The sequence below is a fragment of the Brassica rapa genome, chromosome A06 (genome assembly GCF_000309985.2).
Source record: "Brassica rapa cultivar Chiifu-401-42 chromosome A06, CAAS_Brap_v3.01, whole genome shotgun sequence".
Classification (NCBI taxonomy): Eukaryota; Viridiplantae; Streptophyta; class Magnoliopsida; order Brassicales; family Brassicaceae; genus Brassica; species Brassica rapa.
This window is the reverse complement of record NC_024800.2, coordinates 17874160-17894618: the sequence shown is the minus strand read 5'-3', so window position 1 is coordinate 17894618 and position 20459 is coordinate 17874160. Positions and strand designations below refer to the sequence as shown.

Sequence of the window (20459 nt, the reverse complement as noted above, 5' to 3'; positions counted from 1 at the left end):
TCATATAAGTTTGAAAGAAAAAATAATGATTTTTTTTAATTTTACCGTGTAGGAATCTCACCGAAAAAATGATTTTATTATGTTTTTTAATAAAAATATTTTATAGTTTAGTTAGTGAAGGTTTAAACTTAAAAGTACCGGTGAATACACCTCCTTTGTTGCAAAACCCGATCGCTTCTTACAGATTAGCATTTTCTCCTTTGTTGCACCAATTAAGAGTACACCTCCCAGGTCCTGGAAAGAACAGAATCTCGCAACATCTTTAAAGTCACACATACCTCCAACCAGGCCCGGTCTGGAATAATTGTGGACTGGAAGCCCAAAACAATTTAGAGCCTATTACATAATAAAAATTGATGAAAGTAGTTGGCTGACTTTGAACCAATAACCCCATACATACAAATTATAACTTTAAACCAACTGCTCTACCAAAGACTTTGAGAAATTGATGGCCGAATATTTACATATTCTGAATAGGGCCGGAAGCCAATGCTTCTTTGGCTTGTACCCAGGGCCGGTACTACCTCCAACAATAATCGGACTGTCATTATAGTTTCAATGTTCTTTTCGAAACACATAGTTTGAATGTTCTTTTTCTATTTAATACCATGTTAAAATCTCCACTGATCACCCATGGCTTATTGTGAAATAGGGGAAATTTTTTATTGGAGCGAATATCATCCCAGAGCGTTTCCTCTCTTCTATGGTACTGTTGAAAGTGTAAATAAAGCTGCCAAAGAACTCCTCCGTTTGATCACTAATATTATTGAGCATGTAATCATTCGATCACTTTCCCGCCAAAGAAAAAAAAATTAATATATTTTATAAAACACAGTTGACAACAAAAATTACATTGCATAAAACGAAAGAGAAAGCGAAAAGAAAAGATAGAGAAATAAGTGTTGGATAAGCTTGAAAGATACTTGAGATACAAGTTTCCTATTTCTAATGAGTTGTGTTTATCTAAAGAGAATAGGAAATATAATCCTAATGAGTTTAGGATAAATTAAGTGTTATATAAGGAGATGCAAGAGTGTTGCATAACTTGTGAGTTTATGAGTTTGTGATTGAGAGCTTAAGGTTTTGTGATAGTTTCCTTAAGAGATTAATAAGAGAGAATACTTATTAAAGAGTTTGTGTTCGTGTGTTCTTGAGACCTGATTTCAATATTTGGTATCAGAGCCATACAAAAACATGGGTGACATTGTTGCTGCGACAGGAGGTGATAAAGATGGTGGAGGACTTTCAAGGATCAAGTGTCCTATGCTCACCACAACAAATTATACAGTATGGTCTATGAGAATGAACATCACCCTGCGCATACATAAAGTTTGGGAAGTAATCGAAGCTGATTCGAAGAATGGTGAGAAGAATGACATGGCGCTAGGACTACTGTTTCAATCAATCCCCGAAAGCCTTATTTTACAAGTTGGAGAACTTGAGACAGCAAAGCAAGTATGGGAAGCAATCAAGACAAGACATGTAGGGGCTGAAAGGGTAAAAGAGGCTCGACTACAAACGCTTATGACCGAATTCGATCGGTTAAAGATGAAAGACTCCGAGAGTATCGATGATTATGGAGGCAAATTATCTGAACTAGCCTCAAAGTCAGCCGCATTGGGTTCAACAATCGAAGAAGCTAAATTGGTTAAAAAGTTTCTCATGAGTCTTCCAAGGAAGAAGTATATACATATTGTCGCTTCTCTCGAGCAAGTCCTTGACCTTAATGAAACTAGCTTTGAAGATATTCTAGGACGTTTAAAAGCATACGAGGAGCGCATAGCCGAGGATGAAGAGGTTAATGAGGATCAAAGCAAGTTGATGTATGTGGACGGACAAGCAAATCGACCTCAACAAAATCAATATCAGCAAGAGCAAACCAACCGTGATTACAATACTGATTACTACAGAGGTAGAGGAAGAGGAGGTCGTTTCAACAGAGGAAGGGGTCGCGGACGTTATAACGGAGGGAGAGGTGACTATAACTACAATGGAGGTAGAGGTGACTATAATGGAGGTAGAGGTGATGGAGGAAGAGACGCTTCCCGAATCACGTGCTTTCGTTGCGACAAAATAGGTCACTTCGCGTTGCATTGTCCGGACCGCTTGTTGAAACTACAAAGAAGCGCAAGAAACTGATAATACATCAACACAAGAAGCGGATGAGCTCATGATGCATGAAGTTGTATTTTTAAACGAGAAGAACATAATGCCAGAGAAGTATGAGACAAACACAGGTGAAGAAGACTTATGGTATCTCGATAATGGTGCTAGTAATCATATGACGGGAGATAAGAGGTATTTCTCGGAGTTAGATGATACAGTTACAGGAAAAGTTCGTTTTGGGGATGATTCAAGGATAGATATCAGAGGCAAAGGAACGATCTCATTCACAGATATGAATGGAGAATCAAGAGTGATGACAGATGTGTATTTCATCCCAGAACTAACAAGTAATATCATTAGCTTGGGGCAAGCTACAGAAGCCGGATGTGACATAAGGTTAAAAGGAGATTTGTTGACTATGCATGATCAGAACAAGAAGCTGCTTGTTACCGCTAAACGATCCAAGAACCGACTATACAAAGTTCGTATGGGAGTTAAAGCCACGACGTGCCTTCATCTTTCCACGGAGAAGAAGTCAAGCAGATGGCATGCACGTCTAGGTCATGTAAATTTGGAGACCATACGCAACCTGGTAAAAAGAGAGCTGGTTCTAGGAATACCAAGTGTTAAACTCGAGAAAGAAGTGTGTGGTTCTTGCTTACTTGGGAAACAAGCAAGACAAACCTTTCCTAAAGCGACTTCCTACAGAGCTTCAAAGGTGCTGGAGCTTCTACATGGAGAACTTTGTGGTCCCATAACACCAGGAACACCCGCAGGAAAGAGATATATTTTCGTAGTTATCGACGATCATACGAGATACATGTGGTCTATGCTGTTAAAAGAGAAAAGCGAAGCTTTTGAGAGTTTCAAAAGGTTGAGAAGAGCAATTGAACAAGAAACAGGAAAGAAAATACAGGTCTTTCGGTCAGATAGGGGAGGAGAATTTGTGTCTCAAGAGTTCAATTCTTTTTGTGATGGCGCAGGCATACGACGTCACCTCACGGCACCGTACACGCCTCAACAAAACGGTGTTGTTGAGCGGAGAAACCGCACGATGATGGAGATGGCAAGGAGTATGTTGAAACACATGCATATGCCTAACTATCTTTGGGGGGAAGCTATACGTCATGCAACATATCTCCTTAATAGAGTAGCCACGAGGGCCTTAAAGGAGAAAACACCATATGAAGTGCTTCGCAAGAAAAGACCTAATGTTAGCCATCTTAGAGTATTTGGGTGCATTGGATATGCAAAGATTGATGGAGCAAAGTTGAAAAAGCTTGATGATAGGTCTCGTATGTTGGTACATCTAGGGACAGAGCCTGGATCAAAAGCTTATCGCTTATACGATCCAAAGTCCCGAAAGATTATTGTGAGCAGAGATGTCGTGTTTGACGAAGAAAAAGGTTGGAACTGGAGTAGAGAGAGCTCAGAAGCACAGAGCAATGAAAGCTTTGACGTGGTAACTGATAGTCTTGGAGAAAACGTAATCAAAAGCTTAGAAGATACAGTCAAACAAGAACCTATTGAAGAAGAAGAAACCGAGGCAGAAGCTAAAGAAGATGACGAAGAAGAACCACAACCCCTAAGGAGATCCGAGAGACAAACAACTCAACCAAAGTATCTCGATGATTACATATTAATGTGTGAAGAGCTAGGGGAAGAAATGCTAATGTATATGAATAACGAGCCAAGGAACTTTGGGGAAGCTAAAGGTTCGAAAGAATGGACTAGGGCGTGCGAAGAAGAGATTGAGTCAATCATTAAAAATAAAACATGGGTAATGGTCGATCTTCCTGTAGGAGCAAAAGCAATTGGACTAAAATGGGTTTTCAAAATCAAACGCAACTCCGATGGAAGCATCAACAAATACAAAGCTCGACTTGTCGCGAAGGGATACGTACAACAATATGGAGTAGACTTTGAGGAAGTCTTTGCACCTGTAGCACGAATTGAGACAATAAGATTGTTGATCAGTCTCGCGGCAACTAACAGATGGGAAGTGCACCATCTCGACGTAAAGACCGCCTTCTTGCACGGAGAACTCAAAGAGATTGTGTACGTGTCTCAACCGGAAGGATTTGAGAATAAGGGACAAGAGAACAAGGTTTACAGGCTCAATAAGGCCTTATACGGTATGAGACAAGCGCCAAGGGCCTGGAACCATTAGCTCAACTCAATTCTTATGGAGCTCGGATTCGGAAAGTGTTCAAAGGAGCCATCTGTATACAGAAAGATGGTGAAAGGAGAGCTCCTTGTAGTGGCAGTATATGTTGACGACTTGTTCGTAACAGGAACGTGCAAGGTACTTATAGATGAGTTTAAAGATGGGATGTCAAAGAAGTTCGACATGAGTGACTTAGGGAGATTAACATATTATCTCGGGATAGAGGTGTGTCAAAGCGATCGAGGGATCACTTTAAATCAAAGTCGTTATGCGTTGAGGATACTTGAGGAAGCCGGCATGACTAAGTGTAATCCGACACAATCACCTATGGAGGCCGGGCTTAACTTATCTAAAGCAGAGGAAGAAAAGGAGATTGATGCAACAAGGTTTCGAAAACAGATCGGGTGCTTTAGATACTTACTTCACACTAGGCCTGATCTATCATTTGTTGTGGGTGTTTTAAGCCGGTATATGCACAGCCATTGGGAGTCTCATGGTGTCGCGTTAAAGCAATGTTTGAGGTATCTACAAGGCAGCACTGGATATGGTTTACGGTTTGAGAGATCTTTGAACCGAGTGCCTCGATTGATCGGGTATAGTGATTCAAGCTACAACGTTGATCCTGACGACGGACGAAGCACAACGGGTCACATCTACTACTTCGGAAAGAGTCCAATCACATGGTGCTCGACCAAACAAGAAACTGTCGCATTGTCAAGCTGTAAGGCCGAGTTTATGGCAGGAACAGAGGCACCAAGACAAGCTATATGGCTTCGAGATTTACTAAGCGAAATCACCGGTCAAGTAGAACAGAGGGTTACAATTCGGATCGATAACCAGTCCGCAATTGCTTTAACCAAGAATCCAGTATTTCATGGGAGAAGCAAGCATATACTAACGAGATACCACTTTATCAGAGAGTGTGTAGAGAAATGGCAAGTTGAGGTAGAACATGTTCTGGGAAGTGAACAAAAGGTAGACATCTTGACAAAAGTTTTGGGAAGAGTCAAGTTTCAAGAAATGAGAGAGTTCATAGGAGTACAAGAGTTGGAGCATAAGAACTTCAAGCTTAAGAGGGAGATTGTTGGATAAGCTTGAAAGATACTTGAGATACAAGTTTCCTATTTCTAATGAGTTGTGTTTATCTAAAGAGAATAGGAAATATAATCCTAATGAGTTTAGGATAAATTAAGTGTTATATAAGGAGATGCAAGAGTGTTGCATAACTTGTGAGTTTATGAGTTTGTGATTGAGAGCTTAAGGTTTTGTGATAGTTTCCTTAAGAGATTAATAAGAGAGAATACTTATTAAAGAGTTTGTGTTCGTGTGTTCTTGAGACCTGATTTCAATAATAAGTGACATAGGTGTAATAATGGCAGGATGTTATAAACATGCCATTTCAAAGCTGGAAGGCAGATATGACCCCAGCGACATCCCCCGTCATACAAGCCCAGGCAACTCGAGCGCCTATATATATTACATCCCTTTTTCTTACTCTATCCGGATCGGGTTCTTCAGCCTCACCGGGTTCTTCAACCTCATCGGGTTCTTGAACCTCACCGGGCTCTTGAACCTCACAGGGCTCTTGAACCTCTCTGGGTTCTTGAACCTCACCGAGTTCTTGAAACTCACCGAGTTCTTGAAAATCACCGAGTTCTTGAACCTCACCTTGATAAACAACCCGTCGGTCGTTTCGTCGCAGATGTCGCACCCACGTCTGTCGTGGATTAACCGGAGCTCGTGCTGTGCATGATACATGCTGAGGAGGGTAGGGGGACACGTGGCACAGTACTCGTGAAGATCGTAGTTGCAAGAGGAGCAACGGTAAGTCCTCCCAAAGCCTTCGGTTTTACAGCCATCGCATATGTACCTTCCAACCCGTCAACTTTCGTTAACGGGTGGATATGTTGGACTACTTCTTCCGCTTTCGACGGAGACATATCTCAAAGTTTCTTGTTTTAGTTCTTTCGTTCTTCTTTCTCTCTCTCTTTTACTTCTTGAGAATGGTAGGACTAGACAGGATAAACCTTGTTATATATATAATATACATATATACTAGTGGTTAGTCCGCCCTACGGGTGGAAATAAATACTAAAGATTATTATACATAAAAATATTTAAAAGTTTATGAAGCATTATAAAAACTATTCTAAATAAAAATCAATACTATAAACTAACAAACAGTAGTAAACAGAGTTCTAAGATCATATTGTTTTTTAAATAAACCTTTTTGGTTTGAATTAAAAATAACAGTAACATTTATTATTTTGTATACAAAATTAACAAAAGTGATTCAGAAAAATGTAATGGTATATATTTCTTTCTTTTTATTTTTAATTTGACATATATAATAAAAGAAAAACTGAAGTTTCAATTAATAAAATTTATTGTTTCAAGAATTTTCAAGTTCAAATATTTATACACAAATTAGGTTTTTTATATAATAAATTAATCCACCTCCAAACTAAATCAATAAAAATATAATAGAGTTTAATAAAATAATTAAACCTAATGTTAAAATACTATATAAATAGTTTCGGTAATATCAAAAATATTAATTAGTATTTATATATATTAGTGCATAATTAGATTTTGAATGAAATTTCAATTAACCTTAGTGTTTTACTGATGATGTTTTGTTAATTATTATAGCTATTGGTGAACTCTATAATATCAAAATTATTTGTTGAAATTTTTTCTCATGATATTTAAAATATATTTTTAAATTAGTATTTTATAAACTAATAAAAATGATACGTCGAAGTATGAGACAAACTGTTAAATTATTTGAACTCTATTTAATAACACTTTTTTTTTTACTTTAGTTACATACCACCTCGTATCAAATAATTTAATCAAAAATTTAATATGAGCCAAACTGTAACTAAACAGAAAAAAATTTCAATATAATGTAACCATTAATAATCTTGAAATCAAGAACCAAACCGCATATAAATGTTCACTGAAATTCGCTTTATTTTTATCAATATTGAATCAATTGTTTAACTTTTGTGTTGGTTGTATTGAATGAAAGCCTATAATTCATATCTCATCAAATATTCCCTTCTAAGTTTTTACATAGTTAAACATATATAAATTACTTGGGTGTTAAAAAAACATATATAAATTACATTATTAAATGGAATAAAATAATCAAAGGATATGTTAGGTTTATAAAAAAATAACAATTTCATGCAAATACAACATCATAAAACGCACTTGCACTAAAAATATATAACTGAAATGGATACTGAAAATAAAATAGTACAATATCATAAAATATAGTTGATAATAAATAAAAATCCAAACACGTAAGAATTATAAACAAATGTCAAATATAAACAAAAATATATATGATCTAATTAGAAAACAAATTATATTTATTATATTCAATTTAAAATAAAATTTCAAATGTTTATAAAATTAAAATATATTTTAATATAAAATTATTTTAATGCAAACTCACCTGCCCGTAGTGTTTTGATTTTAAATTTTGATTGGGTCGTGTTTGAAATTTTTTTATTGATGTTTTATTATTCTGCGTGGTTTTTGTTTCTAGATTGCCTTCTCCTTTGGTGTTTGTGTGATTGTTATACTTTTAGTAATACTGTGTGCTTCATATTTGATTTAACAGTCTTAAATATTGCCAGTTATAGTGATAGATTTACATATTATGGCAAGATTGATTAGTGGAATGAATATTTGTAAAAGAAGTAGAGTGAGCCACAAGGGATTTGGCTGAGGACTATTTTTAAACTCTCAATTAGGTATGGGGAAGAGTTTGAAGTAAAAAAAAAGAGTTCAGAGTGAGCCAAACACTTGCTATGATTTATTTGTAGTTTTGTTAAGTAACCTCAGATGCCCACCACTTGATGTTTCACTTCTGTTAATTTGATTTAGTCTACTAAAAAGCAGACAGCCTTCTGATGGATATATAATATTTTAGTCACTTAAACATATAAGTGCTGATGGAGTGTGTTACTGAATCCATGGTTGGCTTAAAGGGTAAATACTTCGAAATATTCTTATATTAGTAGTGCTTGATCAAAAAAAAATCTTATATTAGTAGTGCAAAGAACTAAACCAATATTAGTAGTGCAGAGAACTAAACCAACATAAGCAATAGTTTGAAAATGGAAAAACGCAAAGCATTATTTGATTAAAAAAACGACAGCAACATGATAGAATAAAGCTTCCATATTCTTCTATTCCGTATGGACCTTCTTAGCAGCATGCTCAATTTGAGCTTTGGATTCTGGGATATGAAGCCATCCTGTGTTAACGAAGAGAAAGAAAACCCGATTGTCTATTGGGCCTAGATTGATAATAGAATATGTACCAGCTTTGAAGAAAGTAAAAACAAAACCCTATGATATGTTTGACTTATTAAAATAAGAGAATTATGGCCCAATAAAATAATTCATCGTTCCATCATCGAAACAAAGAGAAAGAAATTAGGACAGGTGTCCTCATTTGCACCATGCTCTTTGATGATGTGGTTCTCTAAAGAGAGAGACAAGCCAACTTTATTATATAAAATATATATATCACAGGGTACGAAGTTTCTAGGAAATGTCTGAAATGGTAATCAGGTGATATAACTATTTTTTGTGATCAAGTGGTAACTCATTGCAATGAATACATAGAGAAAAAAAAAATGAAAATGAGTGGAAATATTCTAAACCAGAGACGTACCCAAAACGTTTAACGAATAGTAAAGAGTTGATAATAAAAACTTGAAACAAAATGACGAGGAAAGTAAGGAATTTTTTATTTACTTATGTGTTTTGGAGCCAGGTATTAAAAATGGATTACATCTTTCAGTAGACCTATCCAATAAACAGACCTCCACCCAAGTCGATTGGGGTTATGCCGATTTAAAGGTATAGTTAGAAGGCTGTCGAATATATAAGTAGAAGAGTTGAATCAAGTAAGGACATTCGAAACACTTGGGAGACACGGCACAATAACTAGGGTTTACATAATTTTCATTGTTCTTGCTAATTTCTCTCTCTTTTTTTTTTACACATCAAATTTATTCAAATATCTTTGTATTCACATCTGATCATTAATAAACACTTTTCAATCAAACCTACCTCGAATTTATGTATTGCTTCAAATTAATTCAGATTAAACAATTGACACCGTCTGAAGGAAGTTTTTGAAAATAACGCTGACAATCGATCACCATGGTTCCCACAAACACATGAGCAACCCAACTGAGAGCCGATATGGCTGTCATGATGTAGATGATGAACGATATGATGGAGCACTTCACGAAGCAGGATGAAGCCAACAAGGCAACTAGCGAACGCCTCAACGTGATATATGCCGCTCTCACACCTCATGCAGCTACTAATCTGCAGCTACCAATGGTGAATAAACGCCAAGGAGGATTCTTTGTCCTCCTATGGCACGAGAAGTTGGTCAAGAAACCAAGAGGCAAGTCGCCGACTTGTAGAGTGGGGTCCAAGCCATCAATTCCAAGATACACAACACAACGAGCTCGGACGCGTGCTAGCTGCCATGAAGACCCTTTGCAAAGGAAATTAATTATGTGAAGGTTCACCAAACTGATAAATTCCGGGTCCGACCCATCCTACTGAGAAGACTCCGATTCTAGCAATCATGTCACAGCCTTCAGCATCGCCATGAGACGAGCGCATTTTACCCACGAGGAGAAGGACGCTGAATATTGCCAGATATTTGTGGAAAGACTCAGCAGAGAACTTGGTTCTCATGACTCACCAAAGACTCATAGTTTTTGCGAGTTATCAACCCAATTTCTGAAGCAGTACACGATGTTTATCAGAAAATGGATTTCCGTTACGGACTTATGGAAGATGTCCCAAAGTCCAAAAGACAGAGAGTATAGAAAAATTCAAAGTTATAGTTTTCGAGGTACACGTTTCAAACGGTACTGCCGTTGAAGCAATTCGCAACGCACTCTAGGTTAATTGCATGTTTCGCGAGGAGCTCTACACAAAACCAACCATAAGTCTCCAGGATGCTCTTCATCACTCACACAGCTTCATTGCCTTGGATGAAGATACATGAGCTTTCCTGCTCAAACAAAACGCGATGAAGCAGGGGCCTAACAAGTCAGCTCCATCAAGAACCCAAACATCATTATGCTTATCCATGGTCAGACAAAAAGAATGGACAGGTCTCACTAGGGCTGAGCACGGATCGGATATCCGGGTTTACAGAGGCATTCATGATCCTTTCGTCCGAATAATTAATTATCCAACTCGATTTGTAGCCACCTGAATATTTGGTGTTCTAGATATTCAGATTTTTGTTGATTTTAACCGGATATCCGATTCGATTCGACAAATAAATAAATAAATATCCAAAACAATATAAAATACTATTTTTATTACCAAAAAAATATTTACTTTTAAAAAAATTCTAATAACTAATATAATAAATAAAAACTGTAAAACTTATACAAAATATAATATTTATATAAGTTACATATAATTCTTTAAATATATATGTATATATATGCATATATATGATTGGATCGGGTATCCGTTCCTAAAATATTAGTATTTGTGATTTGTTTCATTTTTTATGGATGTTGCATATTAGTATTTGTTTTGTAGAATTACGAATATCTGAAATTTTTAGTTCGAATAAAAACAAAACGAATTAAATCAAAATTTACGGATATTTTAGCGTCCTACTTTTTACCAATTGATTTTAGTAATAAAAGATATTAATCATAGACATCTTTACACTCGTAGAGAACATATATAATAAAAAAAATATTAATCATAGACAACTTTACACTCGTAGAGAACATCTCCGAAAATGTTGAAAAGTAGATGAGTTGACTTATCATCTTTACAAGTCGTTGACTAATTAATTTAGACATGAATATTAACACTAACATTCGTATGGAAAGGTAGCTAGTGCACCTACGGATATTACAGGTTTAAAATAGTATTTTTTTTCGGTCATTGTCATTGTTAATTGATCACTAACCGAAGAGTAGATTTAAAAATTAACAAATGGCTTTCTCAAAAAAAAAAATTAACAAATGGATTTTTAAAATAATCAAAGGAACACTTCTTAGACCAATTCAAACACTGTAATAGAGCTTTCGTTTAGTCGTGTTATATACGAAAAAAAAATGTGTCCACTATTTTTTTTAAAGCTATGTATAATAACTCGTAATATGTGGTAGAGTTGAGGAGTTCGCTAAATATCTGACAATTCGTTGTCTAATTATTTTTTAAAATAAAAAATCATATACAAATTGTTTAATACATCGAAAGTGATTGTTTAAAAGCCTGAAACAAACTTAGATGAATAAATATTTGTAGCCAGCGGAAGTTGACGTTAAGAAAACATAATAAAATCATTTTAAGGTTTAGGGTTTACCGGTACTTTTAAGTTTAAATCTTCACTAACTAAACTATAAAATATTTAAAGTTTGGGTTTAAGATTTAAGTTTAGGATATATGATTTGGATTTAGGATTTATGATTTGGGTTTAAGATATATAATTTAGGTTTAAGGTCTAGGATTTGGGTTTAAAATATACAGTTTGGGTTTAGCTAGTTTGGGTTTAGGGTCTAGAATTTAGATCCGGTGATATGTTAACAAACATTAAAGTCTCTTAGTCACCTCCTAAACATGGCTGTCACACACAAAGAAAAAAAAACGATTCTCCTTTGTTAGAATGATCCAGATAGACCCACTATGTGCAGAATGATTCAAGAGTCACTAACCTGTAGCAGATATGTCAACTTCTAGTTTCTGAAAGGAACATAATCCTCTTTCTTTGCCAATGCAAATATAACATCACTCAAAGCTTTTGTTTATTGCCTGGTGGTAAAAGAAAGAACACAAATGAACTTAAAATAAGAAAGGATTTTTAACATAAAAGCCCCCCAATTAAGTTTATTCTGGGTATAAACCCCTGAACTAAAAATTCAATGAAAAAACCTCCAACCTAAGTAATTGTAATGAATTGGCCCCTCCGTTACTCGTCACGTTAAAACCAAACGCCGCTATTTGGAAATGTCTTAAAACAATATGATTTGTCAATAAAACAGTACGATGTTTAAACAAAATGTCATGTTGTTTATCATTTAATTTTACATTCTTAAGTGTCTTAAAAATTCCACGAGAGAATAGGATGATAAACCCTAATTTTTTAAAGAGAAGAGTTTTGAGTTTCATTTGGTGATTGTGAGAGTTTGAGAGACTCTAAGTTCGGGAGAGGGTGACTTATAGTCTGGTGACAGAGTTGAAGTTATGTATATATATGGTTCAAAACTTCAAATGAAGTTAATCCTAGTTACACTTTTGATCGCCACTGAACTCACATCACCTTAAGCACACTTGAAGTTGGCTCATCTAAGAACTTGCTGTTTTTCTGTTTTTAATTTTGGAACTCAGCTTTAGAATCTATGTTTTGGTGTTTCAGATTAACTACGATTAAGTTCATCTGTACCATGTTTTACCATGTTTTGGTGTTTTGTTATAGCTCAGGTTATGGTCGTTAGAACCATTAAAATAAAGTGAACTATGTTTGCTTGTTGCTATGTGTCTTGAAGGGTCATTTTATTTGTTTCTTCCAACGACAAGTGCAAGACATATTTTCTTACAGGGTCATGTTGTTAATCAACTCGTCAAACACAGCAACAGTAGAAAAACAAGTTAAAAACAACACTTGAAACACTATCAAATGTCATAACTACCAGTTAAAAACGTCACTTAAACCACAATGATGATAGTCCTAGAACAAGCTACTGTTGAACTTTTTCTCTTGGCTTGACCTCTCACACTGCACAATTCTCACGGCCAGCCTCTCTTTCTTCTCTTGTTCATACTTGGTGAGCTTCTCTCACCCTCACTCTGTTTTACACCACTCACACTCTGTTTTTGTTTACTTGTGTTTCATCTTAACACAAGCTTGCTCTTTCTCTTTAGAGAGAGAAGAGAGTTTAGTTGGCTTTTGCCTCTTCTTCTTTCCTTGGGTGGTAAGCAATCTCTTGCTTCCACTTCTTTATTCTTTTTCGACGGGACTCCTTGGTCAATTCTTCTTCTTGTTCATTTTCTTGTGTGGCAAGCTTCCTTGCTTCCACTTCTTCTCTTGAAGGATTTAATCAAAGTTCAATCTCGAGAGCTACGACCACAATGACAGTCCTTGAACCACAATGATGTTAAAAGATGCAAGCTACAACACACAGCATCACTTTTAGACTTGGTTCTAAAACTCTCAAGCAACATAAACTTTTCGAGAACAAAATCAGTTGAAACCAACACCGTACGTTTAATTACGAAAACTAAAACCTAACTGGGGAAGATGAAAACAAAAGCTTTAACTTGAGGAACAGATATAAACTCAAAATTTTGAAGAACCCTAATTTATATTTGGAAATTTTCGAGTCTCAGATATGAAGAAGAGGAAAGACGGGTCGTTTTTCTTTTGACACTAAACGATGTGTTTCAACTAACGGAGGTTTTCAAAATTTTAACGTGGCTAAGTAACAGAGGGGCCAATTCGTTACCATTTCTTAGGTTGAGGGTTTTTCCGTTGAATCTTTAATTTAGGGGTTTATACCCGAAATAAACTTAATTGAGGGGGTTTTATGTTAAAAATCCAATAAGAAACAGCGCTAGCAATCAAAGCATTAAACAAATGTTTCACCATTCTGGGAAAAATAGATACACGCCTCTTGTATTTCCAGCCTTGTGCACTAAGAGACTGGCTCGTTTTGAACATTTGTTCAAGCGAACGAGGGATCAGTCCCTTCTGCTCTGGCGTTTCAGGCCTGCCCATCATGGTATAGGTTTTGCCAGAACCTATTTGGCCGTATGCAAAAATACAAACTTATGTCCACAAAGATTTAAGGCAGGCAAATGACAAAAGAAAGATCAGTCAAAGTGTTGTCAGATACAAATAGTTGCATTTACCAAAGGATCTACAAGATAGTCAGAATAAGAAGATAACAAACCTTGTAGCCATCCAATGCGCTTTGAACAAGTTGCGATAAAGAATACTTCCTCCTGAGAAGCTCCATGGTCGAAAACCTTGTCAAGTGTGAAAGGATGCTTGTTACCCTGAGAACCCAAATAGAGCACAAGGCATGAAAAACGAAATATCCTACTTGAGCAAAGTAAATTAGGTGAGTCACTGAATTTACCACTTTGGACCACATCAATGCCTCTCCCAAGAGATTCAGATGATCTAGGGTAAGCAATGACGCTGGCCTCTTGGTGTCCTCCATCATCCGGTAGCAAGGGGCGCAGTCGGCAGAACACACGTATGTTTCCTTTCAGTTCCTGAAATAAAAGCTTTGTTTAGCGCACATAGAGAAAGCTGCTGGAACTTAACATGTAGCTAAATTATATATACTTACAAGAATGGTGTTGTGAAGCTTCTTCCTCAACACCTCTCCTTCGAAAAGTTGACGCTCCGTGTCTGCAAGGCGGTCTTGCAGCTCATGCATATGTTTTATTTTATCCTCAAACTCCGTCATAGTAAGAGACATAGACGCATCTACCATCGGTAGAAAGCACATTAAAAGTCAATGTAACGAACCAATCGGATCACACCATTAGCAAAAGTTAATTCCTGCTCCCACATTTTTATACGCTCTTTTTGCGAGGAACATGTTTCCTGCACCATAAGACTGGTATATTCAGACAACTGAATATAACACAAGGAGTCAAAAGTTTTACTTCTGAACTAACCTCCAATGATACTGATTTTACAATCAAAATGTCTAGTTCATTAGATGACTTTCCAACACTCTCTTAATACTTGAGTATCTCATCAGCCAGCTTCTGTGACTGTGCAACCTGGCGATCACGTTCACGGTTCATCTCGGACTTGTTTGAGCTCACTCCGAAGCTCTTGACTTCAGTCAGCAATGAGTCGAGTAAACCTTTATCACAGAAGGAAAGAGAAACAAACTAAGAGATTTAAAAGATTATAAGCTCATCAATACTTGACATGATTTTTGCAACGACAAGTATACCAAAATGCTACCCTTCCAAGCTCATCAATGTAAGCAACCCACTTAAATGATCAGCACAACATCTCTCAATTAACCACAATGAAGAGACGACGACTGAGTAGACAATGCAATAAAGCTTCTCATGTATCTCCGAACAAATTCAAGAGACGTAAGATTTCAAAAGTAAAAAGCTACACAACCCATTGAGTATGTCCCGCCGCATCTTCTCTTGTTCACTGTAAGGCATAACATTTCAAACAACAAAGCACTTTTATAATATAAATGCAGATACAAACGATAGCAATGAGGATAAATTCCAATATCGAGAAATTCCAAGAGAAACTAAAGGAATCAAACCAGTGTTCATTGATTATTTATAAGGCACTTTGTAAGGCCTCAGACACGCACAAACCATGAGAAGTTTTTAAAAGAAAAAGAGACATTGTTGTTTTGTATGATACGACACAAGACGAGAGTCTTAAAAGCCACCACGGAGACGCAACACCAAGTGAAGAGTGGACTCTTTCTGGATGTTGTAGTCGGCTAAGGTGCGACCATCCTCAAGCTGCTTGCCAGCGAAGATGAGACGCTGCTGGTCTGGAGGGATGCCTTCCTTGTCTTGGATCTTGGCCTTGACGTGTGAAGTGTAGACTCCTTTTGAATGTTGTAGTCGGCCAATGTTCTGCCGTCTTCAAGCTGCTTGCCGGCGAAGATCAACCTCTGCTGGTCCGGTGGGATTCCCTCTCCACTTCAAGGGTGATTGTCTTTCCGGTTAAGGTTTTGACGAAGATCTGCATACCACCACGTAGCCTGAGAACCAAGTGGAGGGTCGACTCCTTCTGGATGTTGTAGTCAGCGACCGTCCTCGAGCTGCTTTCCGGCGAAGATAAGCCTCTGCTGATCGGGTGGGATTCCCTCCTTGTCCTGGATCTTGGCCTTAACATTGTCGATGGTGTCGGAGCTTTCCGGTGAGAGTTTTAACGAAGATCTGCATCTGTTATTCACAAAAGCAAAACATCAATACGAATCATATGCAAAAACGAACAAGTCAATAACATATCTGGAAGAATCGAACAAAATTAACAAGAGATCTATCGGCTAATCTCAACTGCTCGACTGCTATAACCGATACAAATCACAAGAACAGAGGATCAATTACGATCGAAGAAGAAGATGAAACCAAAATCAAACCTTAATCGTAATAATCGAACAATACGAACCCTAATAATCGAAATCACGACGAGATCAATTACGATCGAACCGATTCAAATTCGAAGAACAGAGAATCAGCAATTACGATCGAACGAAGCAGCTGATCGAGAGAAGAAGAAACGCGTATCTAACCTTTGATCGTAATTCGGGAGAGAGAGAGAGAGAGAGAGAGAGAGGTAGACTTGAGAATGATTTGTTTTTCGATTTGTGAAAGAGAAGAGGTGATTAGGGTTTGATTTATACAAGAGGATACGGAAGACTCGGTCACGAGGGCGGTCAAGCAATAGTGAATAATAGTTCGACACGTGTGTTATATGAGGTGTAAGGAAAACTATATTTGTGCTTTGAGTTGATAAACCCACGATATATGCTATAATAATTGAGCCATGGGTTCCTCTCTGTCTATTATCTTTCTATTATTTTTTTCTTTAATTTTCCATTTTTGTATGCGAGTGGGGTTTATAATTTTGAATTTTAAAATAAATGAATCTTCCTGAAAATAAAATAATGTGGAAACCGAAATTCGCACTGTCGATTTCCGTTTAAATAAAGAAACTAGGAAAACCCTAATTTCCCAGAGGACCCGGATATCTGTTAATTACCACACATCAAGCAATCAGAACACGAGAACAACAACGTTAAAAATAAGAAATCGAAAAGAGAGCAAAGAAGATCTTATTCTGAATCTGCGTATGAGCGTTTACAACAAGGTATAAGCCTGGGCTCGAGAGCTGTCGGCGAGATTCCTAGTTCTAGCAATCCTAAGACGGCTAAACCTAATTGAGTCGCAGCTCGAAATAACAAAAACGGAAAATTGCCTAAATTGCTCTAAGTGCTAAGTTTGCTCTGAAAAAGTTCTTTTCTGCTCCTCGCCTAGGACTCCTTATATACTAGCTCCAAGGTCGGTTTACGCTTTTACTCTTCTGCCCTTAAGCCGTCATAGCATAAAAATGGAGATATTCCATTTTTCCCGATCTTCACAATTATCTTCAAAACTTCCGTATTTATCCGCGGAAACTTGACATTTATCCTTCTTCGTGGGCCAAGCGTGAACCATGCTGTGGTTCACGGGCTTTTGGTTAGGAAAAATCGTAGGATGGGCCTCGAGTCGTGTTTTAGGTCCCTTTGGGCCGTCTTCCGACTCGACACGTTTACTACGAGTTTTCCGCGGTTTCTAATCCGCGAAGTTTGATCGATGAATTAGAATAGCGGGAAACATGGACTGAGCTTGCTACGGTCTTCGGGAGATAGTATTCGAAGGTTTGACGAGAATAAAAGGACTGGTGTCGTATCGATGTTCGGAAAGGTTCAATCGCTACACAGCGACCAAACTTTGGCTCGAGCCCGGTCGCTACTTAGCGACCGAACTTTGGCTCGAGCTCGGTCGCTACGTAGCGACCGAGCGAGACGATCGCTCGGTCGCTACGTAGCGACCGAGCTTGGCCGAGCTCGTTCGCTACGTAGCGACCGAGCGGGACGATCTCTCGGTCGCTACGTAGCGACCGAGCTTTGGCTCGAGCTCGGTCGCTACGTAGCGACCGAGCGGGACGATCGCTCGGTCGCTACGTAGCGACCGAGCTTGGCTGAGCTCGGTCGCTACGTAGCGACCGAGCGGGACGATCGCTCGTCGCTACGTAGCGACCGAGCTTTGGCTTGAGCTCGTCGCTACGTAGCGACCGAGCGGGACGATCGCTCGGTCGCTACGTAGCGACCGAGCTTGGCCGGCTCGGTCGCTACGTAGCGACCGAGCGGGACGATCGCTCGGTCGCTACGTAGCGACCGAGCTTTGGCTCGAGCTCGGTCGCTACGTAGCGACCGAGCAGGACGAGCGCTCGGTCGCTACGTAGCGACCGAGCTTGGCTCGGGTTTGGTTGCTGCATAGCGACCGGACGGCGTGTATGCGCGGTGACCGAGCTTGGTTTGTTCGGTTTGAATCCCAAAGGATACTTCTTCGTAAAAACTTCGTATTGGTAATTTTTACGAAAAATACATCTCTCCTTTTACTATCTCTTTCGGAAATACGATCTCCGAGGATTTTCGGGTGGTAATTCCGTCGTAACCGTTTTTGACCCCAACAGTTAGCCCCCCAGCCCGTTAGGATCATGCATTGTAGGATCCTAGCGTGCGGTTAGGAATGTTTGGCAAGTTAGGCGTGATGGATGGAATTAATATCCGAAAGTCCGAGCTTGAATAGTAAATCCTCATGCCTATAAGAAGGGAGGTAACTTGTTCCATAATTTTTTCACTTTCTTGTCTTTCTCTAAGATCTTTCTTAAGAAAAACTTTCTATCTTTCTCTCCACCCTTTTCCTCTATTCTCTCAGAGAAGTGTAAAGATGTCGAGCAAGAAAAAGATTGCGAAAAAAGGGTCTTCGTCCGCGAGTCCTTATGAAGAGCTCATCGTTCCGAAGATGGAGTTCGTGCCTCACTCGGTGCATCCTGCCGAGAACGAGGCATGGTGGGTTGCTCATTATGGCTCGTTGACCCCTCCCAAGGAGAAGCCGTTCCCGGTCCTGGTCCATCGTGGAGTCGAGGAAGAGGATGCAAGCAGGACTACCGACGAGTTTCTCGCGATGATGCGATCGTTCTACCATATCCCGGATGCTGTGGAGTTCCGGGTTCCCCGCCGCGGGGAATGTGCTAACAGCCCCCCGGAGGGTTACTTTACTTGCTATGAGGCGTTCGTAGTGCGTTGTCGCCTATGGTTCCCCATACCCGAAATTCTCGTCCGAGTGTTGGATCGTTTCGAAGTTGCGATAAGTCAGTTGACTCCCCTTGCCATTCAGCATCTTATTGGGATCCTGATCCTAAGCTACGAGCATGGCCTTTCCCTTTCCGTGGATCATTATGAAGCGCTTTTGAGGCTTCAACTTGTCACGGATACGGATAAGCATAGGTTGGTCCCTCGGAAATTTATGTCAGTGGTTAAGAAGTTCATTTCGAACTTCAACTCGTGGAAGAAGTTCTTTTTCTTTGTTCGTATAGACGCTGCGTCCGTCGAAGAGAGTTGCATTCCACTGTTCCGGAGGTTGCCGAATGATCGTCCCTTCATCAACCCTCTTGCTCCGTTCCCCGAGGACATCATTGCGGTGAGGGATCTTCTCAGGAACGGTCCTTTCTTCTGGACTTCTTTTACGCCGAAGAGGGTTCGGAGGGCATTGAGATTCGTGCAACCCGGTCCTGCTTCGCCTGCGAACACGGGAAGCGACTCCGAACCTGACGACCAGAATCCCGTCGAAGCTCCAAAAGCTGTGCCGGAGTCGAGCTCTTGGAAGGGAAAAGATGTCGATCTTGGCGACATAGAGTTTTCGATGGATGACTCTATGCTTCCAGGATGGGATCCGAACCTTGCTTACGGCGATGGGAGTGGTTCGAGCGAGGCCCCTATTCCGGATTTCGATGATTTCTTTGCTGGACTGCCACCGGGTTTCGATGCTCCTCCTCCTACGAAAGAATCGGCGAGGCCGAGAGTCGTTGCGGAAGGATCTCGCATCATCAATGGGGTTAGTTTTTTGAGAATTTTTTGGTGATTGTCCTATGTATATATTTATAACATGTCAATCGATTTTGCAGGGCCTGAGCTTGCTGGGCTCGGCCATTGAGGCGGGCCATAGAGAAGCCATGGTCTACCGCTTCAAAGCGGAGAAAGCGGAGCGGGATCTCGCTCCGTGCAAGGCGAGATGTTGGAGCGAGAAGCGCAACTTACTCGTGATCATGCGCGGGCAATCCGCAAAGCGGAAAGGAAAGGCAAAAGGGAAATCGTCGAGGTGATGAAGACTCGTGCCTCTCAATTCCAGGTTGAGTATGGGAACCTCAAGAATGCCTTTACCTCGGTGGGTGACTTTCGCGAGTGCCGCGGTTCGGTCGGAAGTCTTTGGAGGACGCGAGCCGATGACTATGTGTTTGAAGAGGAAATGAGCTTGATGAAGAGTGGGATGAACGAACGTGCCCATGCCGAGGCGCTTATCCCTCCGATCGACGAGCGGATTCAAGGGTT

General features: G+C 39.1%; 1 protein-coding gene and 2 long non-coding RNA genes across 3 annotated transcripts in view; all 3 read right to left on the bottom strand.

The window, feature by feature from the left end:
* Positions 1-8366: 8366 nt before the first annotated feature.
* Positions 8367-20459, bottom strand: part of LOC117125984 — a 34297-nt gene continuing 22204 nt past the window's right edge. The window contains exon 6 of the long non-coding RNA XR_004448465.1: positions 8367-8378. This is a non-coding gene — a long non-coding RNA (uncharacterized LOC117125984). The remainder of the gene's footprint in view (positions 8379-20459) is intronic.
* Positions 13870-15264, bottom strand: LOC103874648. Its single transcript, XR_004448461.1, has 4 exons — positions 14986-15264; positions 14652-14911; positions 14436-14574; positions 13870-14352 (listed from the first exon to the last, which is right to left on the bottom strand). It is a non-coding gene; the product is annotated as an uncharacterized LOC103874648 (long non-coding RNA).
* On the bottom strand, positions 15503-16245 carry LOC117125983 (polyubiquitin-D-like). The gene is given in 5 exon segments (XM_033273109.1): positions 15503-15890; positions 15893-15997; positions 16000-16106; positions 16108-16212; positions 16214-16245. Coding segments are annotated over 5 exon segments (510 nt in total). The 3' UTR covers positions 15503-15729.